The following is a 22,628-nucleotide window of genomic DNA, read 5'->3' on the forward strand; positions in this document are numbered from 1 at the left end:
ACTTGCCCATCTCAGCTGCTACCCGGACTTCCCGAAGCGAGTGTCGGGTGGTCACATCCCGTTGAGCTGTGCTAGGAGATAGAAAAGAATTGGAAACCAAGGGCTTGGCAGCTGGGTCCTCTTAGCTGTCTGTCACTTGCACAAAGACGAAGCCCGCCCACCTTTGAGCTGGTGTTTCTTACTCAGAGTGCTAGGCTTCAAATGATTAAACAAAATAGTATATGTTAGGTCTGCCTTTCTCTTCAGCGGGAGTGGGCCGTGAATACCGCGAGGCTAAGTGAAGCCCGAGGCACGGCCCGTCCAGGAGGTCTTACACACTTGGGCCTTTTGGAGGAGAGGTGTCTCTTCAGGGCATAGAGAGGTGCCCAGGGTACAGGCTAAAAAGGGTCAAGTTGAGCTGAGTTTTCTGCCCAGCTCTCAAACACACTGTTCTGCATTTCTGACACCATACATCCATTTGGTGGGGACTTGGTGGCAACTTGGTGGATTTGTCGGAAGCAACTACGCTTAGTTTTCTTGGGAGACTAAAAGGCCATTTGATCTCTCTAGCGCCCATTGGCTTTTTTTTGTTGACTATCTTTCTAGCTCCAGGGTATTAGCACCCTGCTCTTGGGCTGATACGTCATGAGGATGCCAACTCTTTCCCTGGGTGTGGCGGGAAGGGACATCCCTGCCACGTGAAACACACAAGAGCCCTGTCATCTTTGTTGCCAGGGATCACTTATGTGCCCTATTCAGCCGTTAGAGATGTCACCCTCGGTGTTGGATGCGAGAGAGAGAGAGGGGCGAGAGGGAGAGGAAGAAAGAAAGAAAATCCAGTCCCAGCTCAGGGTGCAGGGAGGCTGACAGTGGGAGGCCGGCAGCCGGAAGTGGGGTGGCATCGAGAACCAGAAGTGAACCCTCTGACCCAGGGCTTCATGGCAGGCAGTTGGGGCCGGGAGAGCTCGTCCAGGGGGTCACAGGACAAACAGTGGGGTCAATAAGTAGGCAGTGGGGAGAAATCTTGCTGGTGTTGACTTCTCTCCACTCTCTGCCACAAGCTGCCACGCTGCCATCATGGCCGGGGGAGGCGGTGGGTGGGTCCTAAAGGGGTTTGTGCTGGGCCAGTGTGTCGCTGGGCACCAGCCAGCAAACTGGAAGTGGGAAGGCGGCCGTTGCCATTGGCAGAGCGGTGGGCTCACTGGAGCCAACAACACGGTGGCGTCCAATGAGCCCTCGGCTGTCTGGGCCTTTGCCGGGGAGACTCTGGAAGCTCAGGGGCCAAGGCTGCCTGTCGGGTGAGGCTTGGCCGGGGTGTGGGGGCCACAGGGAGCCATACTTGCGTGCCCTGTGTTGGCCTAGAGTACGTTCGTTCAGGCAGCAGGCCGTGTGGAACCCAGGAAGCTGGTCTGGAAGCCAGGCTGTAGGATGTTAGCTCTCTCTGGGGGTTGGCCTGGGGCTGGCCACGCCCCTCTTGCTCTTCTGTCCCGGCATCTGTGCTGTGGGCACAACGGCACCTGACTCCAGTGAGGCTGTTTAGTCCCTGTCTTCCCCTTCCCTTCTCGTTAATGTGACTGGTTTCACTTCCAGACTCTTCCTTCCTTCCTCTTCCTGTTTACCACCTCCCACCCCCAGCCCTTTCCTTCCTGCCTCTCTCTGGCCCCTGCTTCCTCATTCTCCTCCAGACTTCACCTTTCGTCCCGGTCTTACGGGAGCAAGAAAGCGTGGTCCCGGGGAGTCACCCTGGGAGTCGCACAGGGAGGGAGGAAGAAGGAGGAAGTTGCTAGGAGGCCATGCCCACGCCGCAGTGAGAATCAGCCCGCGGGCGGGTGGGCTGGTCGGGTAGAAGTGGCTCTGGAATGAACTGGCGGCGGAAGCAGCCCCAGCGCTGAAGCGATAATTACACCCCTTCCTCACGCTGCCGGGTCCGTGACTCACAGGAAGGTGCCTCGAGACTCCCCAGAGCCGCAGGCCCCCTCGTGGCTTGCGTGCTCCAGACGTGACCCTGGCTCGCCACGTTGGTTTCTGGTGCAGACCTCTCCCTGCCCTTCCTCTCCCTAAACAGCGGGGGCTGGGAGTTTGCCCCCGTCCTCTCCGAGAGGAGACCGTAAGAGGCTGTGTTCGACCTTTCCGAGGCAAGCAAAGGCCCGTGTCCAAAGAGCAGCCAGCCTGCTCCCTGTATCTTGGGTGGCGGAAAGGGACCCGCAGCCGTGCTCCTGGGAACCTCCCCTTGGGCCTGGCCTGCCAGGACTGCGGTGGGTGGCAGGTTCCCTGTGGCCCATGGTGGTTGCAGAGCGGGTCATACGCTCTTGGATATGGTCACGGAGGACAGGCCGTCCCGTTCCTTTGCCTTCATCCTCTGCCTCCATGGTGTTCAGCCGTCCGTTTCTCCATCTTTTCTTTCTAGGCTTCCTGGATTGGAGACAGAATAATTTCAGAATAATCTCCCCCCTTTTTAAGTTTGTTTATTTGTTTTGAGAGAGTGAGCAAGCACGCAGGGTAGGGGCAGAGAGAGAGAGAGGGAGAGAGAGAATCCCCAGCAGGCTCCACATTGTCAGCACAGACCCTGATGCAGGGCTCAAACTCACGAACTGTGAGATCGTGACCTGAGCCAAAATCAAGAATCAGACGCTTGACTGCTGAGCCACCCAGGTGCCCTTTATCCCCCATTTTGGAGGAGAAGAAAGCAGGGAGTCTGAGCAGAGAGTCTCAGGCCAAACCCTGCTTTCAGTCAATACCATTTGCAGACTCCTGCATGTTCTCAGGGGAGGCCCTCTGGACTTGGCTGGTCTCAGAAGAAGAGCACGTGGGATTGGCTCCAAGTCTCACGTGGCAATCCTTTTTCCTTGGAGAGGTCATCAGACTTCTTACATCTGTGTACTGGCGGGTAGGTCTACCAGCTGTGGAGGCCCATCCTGGCTCTGTCTGTCTTTCTGCCTCAGCACCTGATCTGAAGCAGTCTTTTGCTTGATACAGCCTCTTCTCCTCATCAACACAGAGAGATGCTTAAAAGAAAACTAGATTCTGGAAGAACCCAGTTAGAATTAACACTGGTTAATTATATTGTCCTTTTCGCAGTTACTCAAGTTAAAACCTGTAAGATGTCTGGAGGTTTAAAGTAACGGAAAGTAACGTTGAGGATGGTTAGGGGCTTTATTCCCACGTCCACTCTACGTTTTTCCTCTCTTAACCTGGTTGAGAAAAATTACTTGGGGCGGATCATTGAGCAGCTGACAGAAGTGATGGACCCTCAGGAAATCGCTCATGTCCTTGAGAAGCCACCCGTGTGCACTTCTGGGGAGTTCGCTCATCTTACGACTCTCGTCCACAGATTTCCCCCCTTAGGACTCTGTGGGCCCTAGGTTCATGATTCTGACTTTGGTGAGCCTCTGAGTAATCTAGCTTCTGTCTTGACTCAACATCATTAACATTACAGACTTAATTATCAGGTAGTTACAGAATGAAAAGCCCTGTGTTTCTTTAGTCAAGTGGCATTTTGAACTCTGTCTTGATCTTCAGGTCTGGTTGGTGAGGTAGGCTTGGCAATATTAATGCCTCGTTATCTCTGTGCTGAGAGACCTTGAGGAACATTACATAATAACAACCCCACCCCAGGTGCAAAAACTGTGAGGCTGAGACCAAGGAGGGTATTGAATGTGCTGGTTAGACATCCCTACAGTGGTGAATACCAATCGCAACGTTATGTGCTGGTGTTCTAACATTTCAGGAGTTCGTTTTTTTGTAATTAGTGAAAAAATGTGATTTTTTTTGTGTGGGGGGAGGCATAAATTTAGATCTTGACCCCCACCCTAACATTGTGTGGAACTCGTTTTAGTAAAAAATCAACAGCTGTTTGTGAGAACAGAGGGGTGGTTACATGCCTAGTTCAGGGCATGATCAGACAGCAGAGGATCCCGTGGTTTCCCCAAGGGCACCAAAGGAACTTCACCTTGACCCCATCACGTCAGCCAGCCTGCGAAGGCATGCTGCTCAGCGCTTTCCTTGTCTTTGGAAGGAATAAGAGCCACAGTTATCTAATTTTGGCTGCCCATTCTTGGGGCACCACGAGGCTCACCTGTCTTACCTTCAGTATTTACCAAGAATGGGGGGTGGCATAACGTCACCTACTTGTTTAATCATTTGTTGGGATCTCTTCCAGAAAGGCATTCCCACATGTCAGTCATTGATGAGAGGCCTGAGACGTCCTGTTATGCCTTCGTTACGTTTCTTGTGCGTGAGACGCTGTGGTCCGGTGAGGACCTCGCTTGTGCTGCACGAACGCAAACGTGTCTGAGTCTCTGTGCTTTCTTTTTGCGCCTTTGTTACTCACAGCAGATTCTCACCTTTTGATAATGTCCCAGCCCCACACGGTAGCTGCTTTTGCTTGTTGGAAAAGTTCTGAGAAGTTGTGAGTCATTTTGCAATTTCCTCTGTAGTGTCAGCTCAGAGATGATTTAGTCCCACTGTGGTAGGGGCGAGGCGCTGAGCGGGGAGAGGTTTTGGGGGACCCTGCTGGGAACACTTCACCCCCTCAAATACCGGCCTCTGACTGCCCAGAGGAAAGCTTGGATTATTCATTTCGCAGATCAGTCTCCTGCTATTCTTGATAATAACACGAAGGACCAGGCAACAAAAAATATATTCGTCACTAATGTGGGAGACAGGAGAAAACCGAAGGTGTGGTTTTCAAGGCGCCCCCGACCTGTCTTTTGTCCTCTCCATTCTTCTGTTTGTTGTCACGCCTCCTTCTCCCTTTTTTGTTTATTCAGCCTCCAATGAATGCATCCCTCCTCCTCCATGACTCACCTTCCTTCGTACTGATTTTTTTTTTTTTTTTTTTTTTTTTTTTTGCTGCCATCTAAGTTCTCTTGTGTTTTCAGCACACAGATGTCAGATGAGGAAGCTCTTAGATGTGCAGTAGCTTAGAAGGTCCTGGCCTGGCATTTGCAGCGGCTGGGGGTTCCAGCGCCAACCGCTCGGAAACCACAAGCGTGGTGTCACTCGAGTCCTGCCGCCTTGCTACCTCGAGTCGGGTTTGAGATTTTCTAGAATCCAGTACCTTCACGGTTCATTCTGCTCTGACACAAGGGATGGTCAGATGAGAAGACTGGCATCAGCCTGCTGTTCCAGGCACCAGGGTGGGACAGGCTGTCCACGCTCACCTCTGAGTTGCCTGGCGAGATCTTGAACACATGATTTTATGGATTAGTTTCCAAAATGGAGAGATGATTATCAAACCGGTAATCTCAGGTGAGATTTAAAATCAATTTTCTATGTCTGAGGCTTTAAAAAAAAAAAAAAGGTTTCAGTTTATATTCTGTCACGGTCACGTTATCTCTGGCATCTTGTGGTTTTGCTTGGGCTCCCGCCTGTCCGTGTACGTTTCCTTAGGCCATCAGCTTGGCGTCTCGCCCAGGGGGACAGGGCTCTGGTTACTTAGGATTGATTGACTTGCATTTTCTAGAAGTTTGATCAAATTGCAGAACTGTCAGGGCACCTGGTAGCTCAGTTGGTTGGGCTCAGGTCACGATCTTGCAGTTTGTGGGTTCGAGCCCCGTGTCCGGCTCTGTGCTGACAGCTCGGAGCCTGGAGCCTGCTTTGGATTCTGTGTCTCCCTCTCTCTGTCCCTCCCCTGCTCACACTCTGGCTTGCACACATTCCCTCCCTCCCTCCCTCCCTCCCTCCCTCCCTCCCTCCCTCCCTCTCTCTCTCTCCCTCCCTCCCTCCCTCCCTCTCTCTCTCTCTCTCAGAGATAAATAAACATTAAAAAAAAATTAAAATTTGCCAAACTGTTTATCAAAAATAATTGTTCTAGTTTGAATTTTATTACCTCGTTTCTATTATTTATTCGGTGTTCGATTTTAGAGATTGGTTGATGGTAAGGTCTCAGATAAATGTGCGTGAGGCAGACAGCGTTCCATATGAGATGATTCATTTGAGGCCCTGTCAATAAGATACAATCCAGAGTAATGTGACAGACTTGATTATAAGACTGCTTATTACATCTAGCAAAAAAAAAAGGGGGGGTGGCAAGTGGGTTGTGTCTGTGCTCAGGGCACGTAGCATGTGGCAATATCCATGCCTGAGAAAGGTGATCAGCGTATTAACAGGTAATTTACCTTTTACATTTTTACGATTTTTCTTCCAAAAGCTACACTTGTTTTAGAAACCGGATTCCAAGTATTATTTTCAGCCAAGTATTAGAACTGAAAATCCAGGCCTTCGTAAGCACAAAAGGGATGTATGTGGTGGGTTTCAGGTAAGTCATGATGCCTGGACCCTCCCTCCCTGCCCCCCACACCATTCTTCATAAGTGACTAAGGGTCATCCTTGACCCATGCAACCTGCTGAAATAGCAGTCGGTAGAGGTCAGTGTCGCTGTTAAAGGGTCACAAAGGCACCAGCCACTGGAGCGCGTGACAAGAGCTGGCTGCTTCCCTCCTGAAGCTACGGTGGGGGTCGTGCGATGCCACTCAGTCCAGGCAGCTGCCTGGTTTGCTGTGCAGTAAGAGATCGTAGTTGGTGAAGTTTTAGTGCACCAGAAAGCTTTTTAAGAATTCACAATTTGGGGGCGCCTGGGTGGCGCAGTCGGTTAAGCGTCCGACTTCAGCCAGGTCACGATCTCGCGGTCCGGGAGTTCGAGCCCCGCGTCAGGCTCTGGGCTGATGGCTCGGAGCCTGTTTCCGATTCTGTGTCTCCCTCTCTCTCTGCCCCTCCCCCATTCATGCTCTGTCTCTCTCTGTCCCAAAAATAAATAAAAACGTTGGAAAAAAAATTTTTTAAAAAAAGAATTCACAATTTGTCTGTATCAAATTCTCGCAGGCAGTAGCCCCCTTCGTTCTGCCAAGCCAGCACACATACTCCCTTCTGCCTGTCCCAGAAAGAGAGAATGGTCCAGGGCAGCAGCAAGCACGCTGGCTGTTTGGTGCGCCCTTCACTCAGTGGCTGAGTGTTACTGCTGTCGCCTGTCGTGGACTCTGTCCCCACGGCCAAGGCTATCCCAGACAGCATATTTGCAGTTTACATGTGGAGAGCGGGGTATCTCAGAGATGAGATTCACAAGAAGGATTTCATCTGTTGCTGTGCCAAGGTGGGATAGAAAGTCGATGTTCGTGTCCTCATTTGCTATTGCTGGGCCAGGCGGGAAGTGGAGCGGCCCTGGGACCCGCGTGCTGCGGCCTCCCTCACTTGCTGGTGGGTGGGCTTTCGGGAAGTTGCCTCCCCCCCCCCGCCCCCCGAATCCCTATATCCTCATTTGTTAAAAAGAACAAGACTGTATCTTCCGTGATAGTTTCGAGGAGGCGAAATTAACGAGGAGCCATGTGTGAGAGAGAGTTTTGTAAATTGCAAGGGGTGCTAAGTAAAAGAGCATTAGGGGGACTACTTACTGTTGTCTCTGTTCGTCTGTGTTGCCGTGAAGCCCCCTGCAACCCTTCCCCCCACCCCCCACACCCTTGTGGACACGGGACTCTGCAAGTAGGCAGACCCGAGGCTAATGGTCCACAAGAAGATAGAGCAAGCCAACCAGATGATACAACTTGGGGATGCAACCCGAAGGCGGTCCGGAAGCTAAGGTGCTCAAGGAATGTGCCGGAGTGGATGCAACCACGTTGCAGTTTTCTGAGCCCCTTAGAACCGCTCGCACAGCTGAGGGCCTGGTCGGCAGCTAGGAACCAGGTGCTACCCTACTTCTTCTTCTAGGTTAGGCAACCAGGAACCCACGTAGATGGCAACCGGAAAGAAAATAACTTTTTTAGGGAACCCCAGAAGAGGGGAGAGGCCTCAGCTGGGGGACAGTCTGGTCTTAGGTTGCCGGGCAAGAACTGTCCCCGGCAAAGCCAGACACCAGCCTAAACCGTCAACCCCGAATGTGTGCGATGTCCCTCTCTCAGGATTCAGCTGCATTGTCCTCTTTCATTTATCATGTAGACTTGACTTGCCTGGAAAATTGGCAGCTGACAAATTTATCAAAGCTTTAGTTGGTCAAGACTGTGATTACAATTGGCGTTTATACTGATGTATTTTTTTTTTTCCTTCAAATCCAGTGATAGAGAAAAAAAATCGCTACTCAGGAAATCCTCAGAATCTGTAACACTGAAAGACCTTTCCTGCAAAAACTGCTTCAATAATATATTATCAGTTGCCAAGAATAAAGTCAGAGACCTAGCTCTCGAATGGAAATGTTGTGTTTGGGAAAACAGGCAGGAAACACAGAAACCGACTAGAATGTTCGGTGAAGACCTTAACTGCTGAAGGAAGAGTTAGGGTAAATACACAAGTTTAAACTAATTTATGTGATTGCCAGAATGAAAGTAAGCTGTGACAGAATACTGAAGGAAGAGACGAGAAGTGGAACTGAGCCAGAAATCGGTACTTCTGGGTGGGAATGTGGGTGAGGGCAGTATTGGTAGGAAACAAGTCCTCGTTAAGTATGTATTTTCCAAAAAAAAAAAAAAATTCGCTGAAAGGCATTGGTTTAGAGACTTCTTTAACCAGATAAACGTATTTAGAAATAATGTTAAATGGTACAGTCACAGAAAGAATTTAAATTCAGGTCTGAATGCCCCAAGTCACAGGAAAGGCAAACAGGAAAACCTCTCAGCCATCGAAAAGCAACACAAAATAAAGCAAAAACCAGTAAGAGAATTTGAGTCCTTTTTCAGAGCCCTGCACCTGAGCCAGGCGACCATGCAGGTGTTTCGTTGTGTTTTGGAACACAGTTGAAAGCATAGGATGTAAGAGGGTTTATGTTGCATGTGAATTAAGATGCCACGTAGTCTGTTCAAAAATAACATCGAAGTCATTTTTTAAGTTTATACTTGACTCACTAAAATTTTTCAGAATAGTTTTATAAGGTATGTTGAGTTTCAATTAAGGCTGATTTCAGAAGAATCTTTTGATCTGGGTGCATCTCTCTATATCAGGAGTTGGCAAACTGTCCCGGTGAAGGGTCACATAGTAAATATTTGAGGCATTTCAGGGTAGGAGCAGCCATAGATGATGGACAGGTGAATGAACGTGGCTGAGTGCTAATAAAACTTGATCTACAGCAGTGGTTGGAGGGCTAGGTTGGCCCAGTGGCCTTAGTTTGCTGACCTTTGTTCTGATGATCCATCCACCCTTCCTTCACCTGTTTGGAATGGGGTCATTGAAGTCTCTTTTATTTTTTAAATAAAATAAAAAAAATTAAATTTTAATTAAATTTAATTAAAACTTTTTAATTAAAATTTTTAATGTTTATTTTTGAGAGAGAGACAGAGACAGAATGTGAGGAGGCATGGGGTAGAGAGAGAGAGAGAGAGACAGACAGACAGAATCTGAAGCAGGCTCCAGGCTCTGAGCTGTCAGCACAGAGCCGGATGTGGGGCTCGAACTCAACGAACCGCGAGATCATGACGTGAGCCGAAGTCGGACACCCAACTGCCTGAGCCACCCACGCACCCCCACCGGCTCTGTATTTTTGCATTCAGAAGTCAAGGAGAAGTCCTGGCCCACATGCATCTGTCTTGATGAGCAGTTTTAACTGTACATCAGACATAAGCCATAGCTTGCTTTCTGGGTGAAAAATGGGAAAGCGAAAACGCAGTGCCCGGCACAGGATATATTAGATCGGATGAGCCATTGTGTGTAAACTGCTTATGGGTGATATTGACACTCCCCGGAGTTTATGTGAAGCGGTTGCCTGGTGGTGTAGGGGTGCTGCCCTAGCCCTTGAGACATCCTTGGCAGAGACCGCACATCGTACTCGTTCCCGTTATGAGGAAACAGAGCAGAAGGCAGCAGTGTCTCTGGGTCAGGCTTCTGTCCCCTGGAAGCCACTGCCTGGGAGCCCCAGTCTCTCCGCGGGCTCTGCCCTCACGAGTGCCGCCCGTCCTGGGATGTTTGCACAAACTTGGCTTCTCCTCCACCAGCTATGGAAGCTGCAGGCCCTGCCGGGCCGTCTGTGTGGCCCTGTTTGGTTTCCCGGAGCCCTTCCGAAGGTGGGAAATGCTGTGTGTCCCCTGCCTCCCTCTTTCCGCCTCCGTGATCCTCACGCCTCTCTCTGCCCTTCCCCCGACGACGACGACGACGACGACTCCTCCTCCTCCTCCTCCTCCTCCTCCTCCTCCTCCTCCTCCTCCTTGGGAAGGTCCAGGTTTTCATGTTGGGGGGTCAGGGCTGCACCCTCAGCACCTAGAGCAGAGCGTGTCTGGCGGAGGCTCCACAAGACAGTGCTGCCGTCATGAAGTGTGGTTTTTGTGGCCCTTCCTTCAGGGGATTCAGAGGACGTGTATTCTTCTGTACTCCTGACAGTAGCAAAACTTGGCCAGTTCAACTCCCTGTGCAGATGTTCGCTTTTGTTGAGCCCTGGCCTTTATCGATCCCTTGTACTGCGCTAAGTATTTTTACGCTTTACCTCATTGACTGGTCACCAGGACCTATGACACGTGATCCCTGCTTTCCAGGTGAGTACCCTGAGTCCAGGAGGGGATCAGTCACGGCCACACAGCTGGGAGCCGCCCTGGCTGGGGTTGCATCTCCAGAGCCTGTGTGCTTAAGCCTCCAGTCTTGGGCAGAGTAACTGTCCTGGAAATCTTGGTCCAGCGCGTGCTCTGAGGCCCTTGGCCTGTGCTTTGCCCGTACAGCGGGGTGATGCAAAGGGGCACGGGGGTGATGGGCTGCCCCGCGGGGGTGCACGCTCCCCAGTCTTCAGTGCCACCACGACCGCTACCTTGCCATCCCCCGTAAGGTGGCAGGGGTTGCCTGCCCCTGAGGTCCAGCCCCCTGCCTGGCCGTGACCGTCTGGCCACGCTGTACTGGCCTGCAGTTGCTGGCGCGCTCCGTGCTCCCTCTGGCCCCAAACTTGGTGTAGTTCAGAGAACTTGTTTGTCCGTGAGCGCGTGGGGTCAGGGTTCGCTCCGACCCGGGCAGGTCTCTGTTCTGTCTCTGCAGGACCTACTCTTTGGGCACCAGTCACCGCGCATTGCTCGCTCAGAGGGCGCCCAGCCAGCCTTGGGGCACTGCGAGCGGAGTGATTGTGTCGTCTGTTCATCACCGTGTCCATAGAAACAGAACCCTCCGAGCCTTTGCAACCGCAGATCAGTTTTTTAGTGACAGGAAAGGAGTCCATTCATTAAAAATACTTAAAAAATTAAACCACTGTAAAAGGGAAAATTGAAATGAGCCAAAGGATAAAAATATCTTGGTTAACACTGCATTTGTGATATATATCATTCCATTTTTAGAAAATCTATGCACGTATGTTCGTAGTAATCTCCATGAGGAGCTACTTTCCAAAATGCAGGCCTGCTTTCTGCCCTTTGCACTAAATCGTGGCCACCTGCAGGCACTCGTCTGTCCCGTCACTGGTGATCATTGTGTGCTACCTCGGTGTGTTTCTGTGCCCTCGTTTATTAGGTTCATCTTTACCTTTCCGTGTAAGGTAAGGGCTCTCCTGTGACATAAGCTCACGTTGAATTTTACAGTTTACGTTCCTTCTGCCTTTGGAAAGAGAACCCTGTGGTCTAGAAAACAGAGTGTGAGCGATTCCTCATCCCTTTTGTACCATTTTGATAAATCTAAAAACCTCAGGCTGTTTTTTTTCTAGAGTTTTTTTTTTTTTTTTAACATCTGAGAGAAAGTGTGAGTGAGAGCACACGCGCATGAGCGACGGAGGGGCAGAGAGAGAGGGAGACACAGAACCTGAAGCAGGCCCCAGGCTCTGAGCTGTCTGCACAGAGCCCGTCACGGGACTCGAACTCACGGCCCGTGAGGTCATGACCTGAGCCGAAGAAGAGGAGAGGCCCCCCATATGGAAATCTGATCACCTTGAATGCATCTTAGCTCCCACCCCGTAGTCTGACCTGGCCGTGAGGGGGCGCTGGAGGGTGTCTGTGGCTGCTCCTGCGGGCCTTGGGCTCACCCTTGCTCCCTGTGGGGTGAAGCCCGTCTCAGCCAGTTCGCCTTCTTTTTCAACGTTTATTTGTTTTTGGGACAGAGAGAGACAGAGCATGAACGGGGGAGGGGCAGAGAGAGAGGGAGACACAGAATCGGAAACAGGCTCCAGGCTCTGAGCCATCAGCCCAGAGCCCGACGCGGGGCTCGAACTCCCGGACCGCGAGATCGTGACCTGAGCTGAAGTCGGACGCTCAACCGACTGTGCCACCCAGGCGCCCCTCAGCCAGTTCGCCTTCCGGGGAAGCCATTTATCCCTTTGCTTCTGGATTCCCGCTGCCGAGACCATTTGGGGGTGTTATTAGATCTTTCTGTAAGTTAGGGACCTTAACGAAGTGCAGAGTAAATTGAGAAGAAGTCCTTTGTACAATTTTTAGCTGTTCCTTTTTCTTGTTTTGTTTTAAACTAAGGGGAACTTTTCTGACAACTAATTAGCTAGGATGTGACAGCCGACACCATAGTTGCACTCGGATCACCGAGTCGTGCAGACCCGGTGAAGCTTCCAGAAGGACGAGCGGGAGGTTTTCCGTGCACAGCATGAGAACACACACCATGCTGACCACACCTTCCCAGGGAGAGGCTACCCTTGACAACTGGCCATTTGCCCGGAGTCTGAAGCTCGTCTTTTTATTTTTTCCAGCGTTCTTTTTGAAGGGCAATAGAAGTAGCAGGAACCTAATTCTTCTGCTCAGTATGCTGGCATAGCGAAACCCTGTGCCCGTCATCCAGACCAGATCCGGTCCACGGCGATGGCTGGGTCTCAGCTGTTCTGTGCGGTGCAGGGAGAGGACGCGGTGGCAGCTAGGGATCTGCCAGACCCACCGCGTGTCGTCACAGGACCAGTTAGGCAGCACGAGGGATCTTTCCTTTGAGGTCTGCGTGCTGCTAAGTCCGTCACAGATCTTCTCCCCCAAGGTAATGCCCTTATGCTCCTTAACCGGGGATGGAAAGTGCACGCTGCAAATGTGGTCACTTGCCTTTAATATTTCCCTGTGAAATAGTACTCCAAATTATACAGCGCTTTTCAGCCCTTTTTCGTAGGCTGAAAGTATTTGGGGGCCCAAGTAGTACAAATAGATGCCTGTGACGAACCAGTCTGCGGTCCTGGCAATCCCTGCGTGAGGGGTCTTGGCCGCGGACGGAGCCAGGAGAGCCCGGGCCAAGCTTGGCCGCTGCCGCGTGCAGGGCTCCTGATTGCTCATGGAGGAGCTGTGAAATCGCCCTCATCGTTCCCAAACAGTTCTGGATGCTGCGATGTGCTTATCCCACTGTGATTTTTTTCCTTTAAGATCCAAATCCTAGGGTGAAATTGAAAAGCCTCAGGGAGCCACGTCTCCAGATAAGAGCAAAGTAAACATCAAAGTGTCACGCCCAGGGGATCAGATTTTATTCATCCAAAGCCGGGAGGAAGCCGGCCCGACACCTTTCTGCCGAAAAAGTACTGCACTGTGTCCGGGTTGGAAGGGTCATCGCAGAACCGCTTTGAGAAAGAGGCGCTCCAGGGAGCATCTGGGGCGTAGGGCGTGCTCCCCCTTGTTCTGCGGCCGCTCCTGAGAGAAAGGGGCTCCCGGAAGAACAACCCGTTGCAGCCCTAGTATAGGGAAGCAAAGGGTCCTTATCCATACGTTTAAGACAGCAGACCCAAACCTAACAAAACAAAACCCCAAAACTGTTCAGATCTCTTTTGTCCCCCAATTTTATTGAGATATAATTGAGAAAACTGTATCTTCAAAGCATACAGCTTGACGATATGCTATACATAAACATTGTGAAATAATTACCACAGTCAGGTTCGTTTTCTGTTTGGGATGTGTGTGTGTGTGTGTCCCCAGAACGCTTAGGCGCTTCATGCCAGAGTCCTCCGTGAGATGGTCTTCATCTATAAATAAGGTCAAATCGTTTTCAAGCAGGGATCAGCCTCAGTGTAAGCTCAGGTCCCGAAAAAAATTTCGTTCTGGTCAGCAGCCCTGCTTTTCCATACAGCATAGTTTCAGGGAAAACTCCATTTAAGTTTTGAAAGGAATTGACAGAGAGAATACTTATTTCGTGTTCTCCGTTCAAAAAGGAGGTCCACACGGAACCCAAGTTTCTCGGCGCGGATCCTGCAAACTGGAAAATCCTAATCTGAGCTGTGCCTCCGAAGGCGGGGTGTTCGTGACCCTGCACGGGCACGCACTGCCGGCCACGGGATCTTCACGCGCCCACAGCCCTGCCTGGTGAACGCCTGTCGTTTTTAAAGCAGCGTTTCCAGGGTGGAGTTGGGACGGTGGTACAGAGAAGCCTTCTAAGAGATGTGGCTGTCGTGTGTGGCAACGACGCTGCTTCTCCGAGCAGAGGTGGCCCCCAGGGGCCGGTGGCCGCACCCCAAGCACACCCGGAGCGTGTTTGGATGCCGTCGGGGCCAGGACGCCGTGACCACGTGGGCAGGGGCAGCGGGGCACATCTGCTTTGCCTCCTGCTCTGCCAGATCCCCGGGAGGGGTGGGCACCCTGCAGAGCTAGATGGGGTGGCCCTGCGCCGTCAGGGTCTCGCCCACACCTCCGGGCCCCTCGTTCATACGTGTCCGTCACGGAGAGGATTAAATGCCAGCAGATTCTGGAGGACACCCGCCGCCCGGGTCTACCTGGCGAATAGCAGGTGCTCAGCAAATGTGAGTGCCCTTTACTCCGTGACCCAGATGGCAATCCTCAGATTGGGTTACCTGATGGGTTAGGGATCTAGGGAAGTTGCTCAGAAATGAGCGTTGCCGGGACTGTGCCGAGGACCGGGGGCGGAGCCAGGAAGGAACCCTGGGCCTCTGAATGTTGCCTGTGCTTTTCGCCACGGTCACCGTTGTGGGTGTGAAAACAGCCCATCCAAAGTAGTCCCCGTTCCTAGAACTTGCTCACCAGCTACACTCCAAATTCTACCGTTAACCGTTCAATGCTGATGCCCGTCCCTACGAATAGAGGCACGGAAACGTAACCAGATACAACGTAAAAACACCGTTGGTGTCCGTCTTCTTCCTGTTCCACTTCCTGCCTCCTGAGCCCAAGTGATCCCCCCGCCCCGTCCCCACACCCCCACCCCCACCGCCCAGCCTGAGACGGTGGTGAAAGTGCTGTGCGTGAGGAAGGGGACTTTGTAAGCGCTCCAGCATTTCGTTGATGGTACCTTAAGATGTTCATTTGCTCTCAGGATCTCCACTAACACTCACTTTTCCAAGTTCATCTTCCCAGAAGCGTTCTTAAAGCGGATTCTGATTTTCTGAAATGGCAAGGATACTTTATTTTTAAAACCTCGTTATTTTAACACTGCATCGTTAGGTGTGATTCTGACATCCCAGCAACGTGAAGCTGTAAGCTCACCAGCTGCCATTAACTTATGGTGCGTTTTGTCAGATTTTATGCGGTGTATGTGAACTTAATATAGACTCCATAGCCCTGGAAGCTGTGACTTGTCAGAATTGCAAAATTACATTGTCTGGGCTTGCGGCGCAAATAGCAGTAGCAGAGATTTCAAATGAGTGAGTGTTGGGAGTCTCCGTATCGTTATCGTCTGGGGTTGTTTAGCTCAGTTCGTCGAGGGCCTGACCCGGACGGAATACCAGGGTCATGGGCGTGATTCTGGCTACTTCCTCGGTCTCAGGAGCTCAGTCTATAAATTTTTTATATGGCTGTCCTTCACTCCAGACCCTGGGGACAGCGTGTCAGGCTGAAGGCAGCACTGCCCCCAGGAAGCCCAGTTGGAGATGGCTCGCGATTCTGATAGGCAGACCAGTAGTTCTCACGCGGCTCACATGTTAGCCACACTTGGGAAGCTTTTAGAAAATACTCCCGCGCCTGGGTGGCTCAGTCGGTTAAGTGGCCGACTTCGGCTCAGGCCATGGTCTCCCGGTTCATGGGTTCGAGCCCTGCGTCAGGCTCTCTGCCGGACAGCTCAGAGCCTGGAGCTTTTCAGATTCTGTGTCTCCCTCTCTCTCTGCCTCTCCCTCGCTCGTGCTCTCTTTCTCAAAAATAAACATTAACATTTAAAAAAAAATCAAGACCATACTCCTACAAGGGGCTTCATGTGTGGATTGTGACCCAGTTGATCTAGCCATGGGTGTTTCTTAAAGCTCCCGAAACGAAGCTCATGCGTGGCCAGGGTTGAGGTGCCCTGGAAAGGGGGTGCACACAACTTGGAGTGGTTTCCTTGTACTTCCTAGGGCTCCTTAATGATGCTCACATCCTGGAAGAGAGAAAAGCCGCCTTTTGGCTACAGTGTTCTGTTTGGCTTTTACTATCTGTCATTTGGCTTTTAGGGCATGGCTGAACAGTGCTGGAATCTCTTCAGCAATGAATTGTAAGATTTGGTGGTTTTAAACATGAAATGAGGCGTTTTGATAAATCAAGATGCATTTCTTTTAATGTTTATTTTTGAGACAGAGCATGAGCAGGGGAGGGGCAGAGAGAGAGGGAGACACAGAGTCAGAAGCAGGCTCCAGGCTGAGCTCTGAGCACAGAGCGTGACGCGGGGCTTGAACTCACAAACTGTGAGATCATGACCTGAGCCGAAGTTGGCTGTTTGAGCCACCAGGCGCCCCTCAAGATGCAATTTTTTAAATGTTTATATTTGAGAGGGAGAGACAGAGTGCGTGAGCATGAGCCGGGGAGGAGGCAGAGAGAGAGGGAGACAGAATCTGAAGCAGGCTCCAGGCTCTGAGCTGTCAGCACAGAGCCCGACGCGGGGCTCGAACTCACCATGGGCTCTTTGGAAGCCCAGTACCGGCTGTGTGGTTGATTGAACTTTGGCACCAAGATTTACGTGAAAATAAAAGGGAAATGATTCTGGTTAAAGGGCCCAGCAGACTGGGGGGCTCTCCTCGCAGACACCTGGGTGGAGAGGAGGCTCGCGGTCACTGCCCTGAGCTGGGGTCTTTAAGTTACCTGCTCATTCCTCACTGCACTTCCGGCTCATTCGGTGGCTCTTCCTTGGAGCGCCTGTGTTCCTGCCAGGACCGTGGGACGACCCATTTCTCCCCTGAAGCCTCGCACACAGCGGAGAGATTCCCGTTGCTTTGCCGCGTCTTCCCCCTTTCGTTTGCTCCGCACAAGCTTGGGCTGGTTTTCACTCTGCCCTTGGCTGCGCTTTGGGGTTTCTTACGTGATCGCCTCGGGCAGGACCTGTCTTCCTTTTGGAGGCAGAGCAGGCCCTCGGGTGACACCCGCTGAGCTTGGAAGACGAACCGGAAGGTCAGTGTTGCGGGTAGAGCCGGGAGGGGGGCCAGGGAGGGCGGCAGTGCGGTTTTTCCTCCGAGGCACTTCAGGTCGTCAGGCGCCAGCTTTTTTAACAGGTGTGCGTCGGGCCACTGCGGTTGCGCGACACACGCTTGTGTGAGTTGTTCGTGTTCTGAGCGTCCCCGAGGGGATGAATTCCACGTTAAGAGATGGTCCTGACAAGCTCGGCTTTTGACCTCGGCTGGAGGGACGGATCGGGGATGAAGGCGTTTACGCCGAAGGAGGGGGAGTTTGCGGGAGGGACGGCAAGTTGCCAACGACGGGTGGACGCTCGTCACGCGTACCGGGACCACTGCTTTGTCACTCGGTAACACTGCCGTGCGGTGGGGGGAGCTGAGGGCTTGCTGGGCACTCGGAGCAGCGACGGGCACGGGCCCTGCCCTTGGCCGGCTTACTCGCCGGCAGGTGCTAAGTGGGCTGGAGCCTGTGCGGCGGTGGGGTGGAGGGAGAGGCAAGTTAGAGGACGCCGAGTGTAGGCTGGTGATGCTCCAGGCACCGTGGAGACATACAGGAGGAGACCCGTTTGAGCCTTGAAGCCACGACGTCAGGCAGGGCGAGGGGGCCCTCCTCGAGAACCTTTGTCATCGCTGTGCTGGAATCCGAGTAGCAGCTCGCGCTGCAGGCTCTCGGTCCCCAGACGTTCCCACTCCTCTCGTCCCCTCGGTGTGTGACGGCCCCCACTATCCCGAAGCCTCCCAGGAAGCCTGCTCGGCCCTCTTCTCCGGCACTTGCCGGGGTGGCCCGGTCACCTGCTCCTGTCTGCACCCTCCGTGGGGCTCTGCCCCCGCCCCCTGCAGGGTAGGGGACGTCCCTGCCTCCCCACCCGGCCCGGCCTGGCAGGTGCAGCCGCTCTAACCGCTCACTCGTGTTCTGTTGGCGCGAGCCCGCGGGGCTGGGGACTGGACGGGGGGCAGGGCCGCGAGCCCCTGTGGCCAGGTCGCCCCGAAATTCACGTAGTCTCGCCGTTCCCGAGGCCGTCGGGCCGCCGCGTCCGGGGGGCTCCCCAGCAGGCTCCGAGAAAGCCGCGGTCTTGGTTTGAGAGCCACCTCAACTCCGTTACCGAGGGTCAACCTGTGCCGTGTTTTCTAGTTTTGGTACGAAAGAGCCATCTGTTCTCTTCTGACAACAGAAACGCATCCCGCATAGATACCCTGTCTTCACTCCCGTTACCTTAAACGGTAGCCAGAGCGGTCCAAGATGAATGAACCCGGCTGTGCTAGGTTGTCGCCCCCCCACCCCGAGGTCCCCGAGAGGGCGCTGAGCAGGGACGAGCACCGCCTGCGTCCTGGCCGGGAAGCTGCCAAAACGGAGCGCGCCCCGAACGTCACCTTCCCCGTCTTTCCGCCTCCCAGAGCGCCGAACAGATCGCTGCGCTGTGTAGGAGTTTCAACGACTCGCACACCACCGGCATGGAAGGGCCGAGGGGGACCCGGGAGCCACCTCCGAGGCCGCTGGCTCGCCACCTCTCCGACGCGGATCGCCTCCGGAAAGTCATCCAGGAGCTGATGGACACGGAGAAGTCCTACGTGAAGGTAACGGGCAACTATGCACGTTCTTGCCGGCTCTGTGGCCCCGCTGCGGCCAGCGGTATGTGGGCGGGGGCCCCCGGGTCGCATGCGCCCCGAAGCCCAGCACTCCTGACGGAGCCCCCTGCCCCTCGAAGTGGTGAATTGCCGCTGGGGAGGGGGCGAGGGTGCAGGAGCTGGGAGGGCCCGGAAGGATGGGCTCCTCGGCTCCCTTGGTTACCACGGTAGCTTTCACTATGGAAACATGTTCTAGCTCATCATCTGCAGTCTGTGGGAAGGGAGTCTCCTGGTGGAGTCGGAGGGGGCCAGAGAGCACTTAGGGGAGGAGGGACCGGGGAACAGCTTGCTCCCAGGAGACTGTTGCTGCGGCCCCCAGACCTGCCTGGTGGAGGTCACTGTGCGGGACAGAGTCCCACGCTGGAGCAGCTGGCCTACACGTGGCCGCTCCCACGCCCGTGTGGATGGGTGGTTGCTGAGAATCTTCGGCACCCGAAGCATTCACTTATTTATCTCTGAAGCCCCCAGTAAATAGTTCGAGACACATTTTTAAAAAGTTTTATTTATTTATTTTGAGAGAGGGAGGGAGGGAGGAAGAGAATGAGAATGAGAATCCCAAGCGGGCTCCACACTGTGGGTATGGGGCCCCTTGCGGGACTTGAACTTACAAACTGTGAGATCACCACCTGAGCCAAAATCCCGAGTCGGACGCTTAACCGGCCGAGCCCCCCGGGCGCCCCTATAGTTTGAGAGACATATTTTACGAAGAGCACTGGAGCCTGGGAAGGGAAGACAGAGTTCTTTTGCTTTAAGTATTTGCTGAGGCTTGGGTAGTACCGTAAGCTCACTTCGTTGGCCAGTTCTGGAAGCAGCAGGACACAGGGCAGTGGGCAGAGGATCCCGCCTGGCTTTGCCTCGGTGCAGCGGCCTGGCCTGGGGCCGTCCCCTCCACCTCCGTCCTCCCGGGTCTCAGACGGGCGTGCCCTTGTTCCTGCACAGGTGCGTGCACACACAGACACAGCTGTCACCTTCTTTCTCCGCGAGACGGGCCTGAGCTTCCCCTTTCATTAGTGTCCCTGTCATTTTGTCTGGGCTTTACTGAAGGCCTCATACACGGGTAGCCCAGGAAAACTACCCAGAGCCCCTTCTTTTTGGTCCCGTAGAGAAGAAAAGAAAGCTATGGAGTTGACAGTTTAATTTCACGTCCCGTTACGTGTTGTCCTGCGGATGATGTGAACGTTGGGGAGCTCAGACTAGATTTCTGGATCTTCCTGTGACCGTGATGGCCTCTCCCAAGCAGCTTTGTGCGCTGTGGTTTGAGGCTTCAAGAGACCCTCCGGCCTCTTGAGGGTGGCCATGAGCTTTCCACCGAGATTCAAGGGCAGAATTCCTTGAAGTCCCCTTCCTGTTGTCGCTGATGTTCCGTTTTACCGTGAGGCCGCACGGGAGGCTGGTTTCCCTGAGATGCTGGAAGGGTATAAAGGTGGACGTTGTGGGTGAGCTAGACAGGAAGGACCCTTCTCTCTGCAAGAAACCTGCACTTTGTTCCCTTAGGGCTGCAGCTGTCCGGGCCCGCGGCTCCGCGCCTGCCTGCTCGAGGCGTGTAAGTCCCGCCGAGCAGCACCGGCCGCACGAGGGAAGAGGGCAGCCTGTCACTGTCTCTCACAAAATAACCAGCACCCGGTGCCTCTTGTGATTCGCACACACACCGTTTTTATTCTGTGGTTTCTTTTCGTGGCTGACATTTAACACGGGATTTTACTTGTTCGTCTAACCTTGATCCCTGCATGCGTGCAACTTGGAATTTTCAGCCTTTGTGTGTTCCCTCGAGATACGGTTCAGTAACTCAGCACACCTCCCTGCTCGGAAGCAGTCGCCGGGGAGGATGGTGAGGGAGGGAAGGCCAGGGAGCCATTCGTTGCGAGATAGTAAAAGGCCTCCCAGGCCTGTCTGCTTGCTCCCAGAATCTATGCCATAAGGTTCTGGAGGCTTCGGGCTCTTACAGAAAGCTCTCTGGGTCTCGATTTCTCCATTGTAAAATGAGAGAGCAAAGTAACGGACTTTGTAGTCGGTCACTTAATGTTTTCGTACTCAAAATTCTTCAGAATAAGCGAAACAAGAAAAAAATCTTTCCTATTACAAAATTATATCCTGGTCTTGGCTTCAAATTATTGCAAATAAACCATTTATGGAAGGAGTTGTATAAATGCCATCAACTCCCACTGTTCCGTACTACTGGGGCCCGGTGTACTGGGGGCTCAAATATGGCCTAGATTACAGGCCGCTGATCCTTGGACATTTTTTCTTGCATTTGAATACGGGAGTTCGAAATTGTGCTAATGCGTCAACCCCAGAGTTGAAGAGCTTCCCAGGTCTTGCCCTGTCCTTCTCAGCTCCGTGGTGGGGCTGTCACCATGCTCCCCGGTAGAGAGGAGGAAGCCAGGGGAGCCGGCAGGGGTGCTCATGCCCGACAGAAGTGCCTCGCCAGAGCTCCCCTTCTCCGAGGGGAGGCGGATGCCCCCTTGCACCGGTCCACAGAAGGAGTGGCTCTGTCACCAAGCTGTCTAAGCAGAGTAGGTGACCCAGCTGCTGCGTGTACTGCAGGATTAGCCCGTGTGAATTAGGGCAGAAATGAGAGTAAGCAGTTTTATGTAGTTACTTACTTAATTTTTTTAATGTTTATTTTTGAGAGAACATGAGTGGGGGAGGGGCAAAGAGTCTCACACACACACACACACACACACACACACACACACACACACACACACACAGAATCCGAAGCAGGCTCCAGGCTCTGAGCTGTCAGAGATCATGAAATCATGACCCATGAGATCATGACCTGAGCCGCAGTCAGACACTTAACCGATGGAGCCTCCCGGGCGCCCCTGATAGTAACCACTTTTAGGGTCACGAATTGCAACAAGACACGATTCCATCATTCCCAGTGGGAGTCTGGAGCTGTGGTCAGGGTTGCTGGAAACTCTTGGGTATTTTGGAGACATGAGTGATAAAGACTCTTTTCTTCCACGTTTCAGGATCTGAGCTGCCTCTTTGAATTATATTTGGAGCCACTTCAGAATGAGACCTTTCTCACCCAAGACGAGGTAATCGGTCCCCCGCCACCCCCACCCCCCCGCCATCCACTAACGCACAGGTTAGTCTCTGTTTGCCCTTTAGTGGACCTCCCCGGAGGTTGTATCTCCTGATTCCCTAGAGAACACACGGGACTTAAGCATCGTCAGAGGGACCAAGCGTGGCCTCCTCCAAAGCCGTTTATGTGGCCTCTGCCACGTGAGGCCCAGCGGCAAGAGTTTGTAAATGCAGGACAGTCACGCCCTTTTTGTAGGAAGCGTGGCCCAGAGTCACCCCTTAATCCATGACTTGTTCGTGTTCAATCTCCGTAATGGGTTCTTTGCTACTGACTTCCGTCGTTTACCAGTTTGAGTCCTGAAAAGGTTCCATCCGTTTAAAAAGTTAGTTTGGAGCTGCCGGAGCTGGGGCCGTAAACCCCTGTGTACAGACGGTGTCCCAGAGGGAAGATGCTGCCTTCGTTCAAGGATTCACTTCTGTCTGCGGCTCCCCGAAGGCCTGGGGGTTTGTTGGGGCGGCCCCTCTCCACCCCCACCGCTGATGCCCTCTGTTCAATCCCGGCCTTCGCGTAGATGGAGTCACTGTTCGGCAGCTTACCAGAGATGCTGGACTTTCAGAAGGTGTTTCTGGAGACTCTGGAGGATGGGATTTCAGCCGCCTCTGACTTCAACACCCTCGAAACTCCCTCACAGTTTAGAGTAAGTAGTTTTGACTTGGGTTTCAAGCAGAACTGGGTGGGTAGAGTGCGGCGTCCGCCCTTGGAAAAGAAAGTGTCCCTTGACTGCTGACAAGGTAAGTCCAGTGCTTTCGTTGCACTGTTTTCCTGTGGCAGCTGGTGAGAGGC

At 53.0% G+C, this 22,628-nt stretch overlaps 1 protein-coding gene across 21 annotated transcripts in view; it reads left to right on the forward strand.

Annotated features, from left to right (window-relative positions):
* The window catches only part of TIAM2 (TIAM Rac1 associated GEF 2), a 325,018-nt gene that overhangs the window by 290,498 nt on the left and 11,892 nt on the right, over positions 1-22,628 (forward strand). For 20 of the 21 annotated variants that reach the window (XM_045058261.1, XM_019831415.3, XM_045058262.1 and 17 more), the window contains 3 exons: positions 18,524-18,703; positions 21,730-21,798; positions 22,357-22,482. In XM_045058261.1, coding sequence (XP_044914196.1) covers positions 18,524-18,703; positions 21,730-21,798; positions 22,357-22,482 — 375 coding nt within the window. Of the gene's footprint in view, positions 1-4,894; positions 5,230-18,523; positions 18,704-21,729; positions 21,799-22,356; positions 22,483-22,628 lie in introns of those variants that run through there. The other variant, XM_006932110.5, reaches the window with a different exon arrangement.

Source organism: Felis catus, chromosome B2, assembly GCF_018350175.1.
Source record: "Felis catus isolate Fca126 chromosome B2, F.catus_Fca126_mat1.0, whole genome shotgun sequence".
Classification (NCBI taxonomy): Eukaryota; Metazoa; Chordata; class Mammalia; order Carnivora; family Felidae; genus Felis; species Felis catus.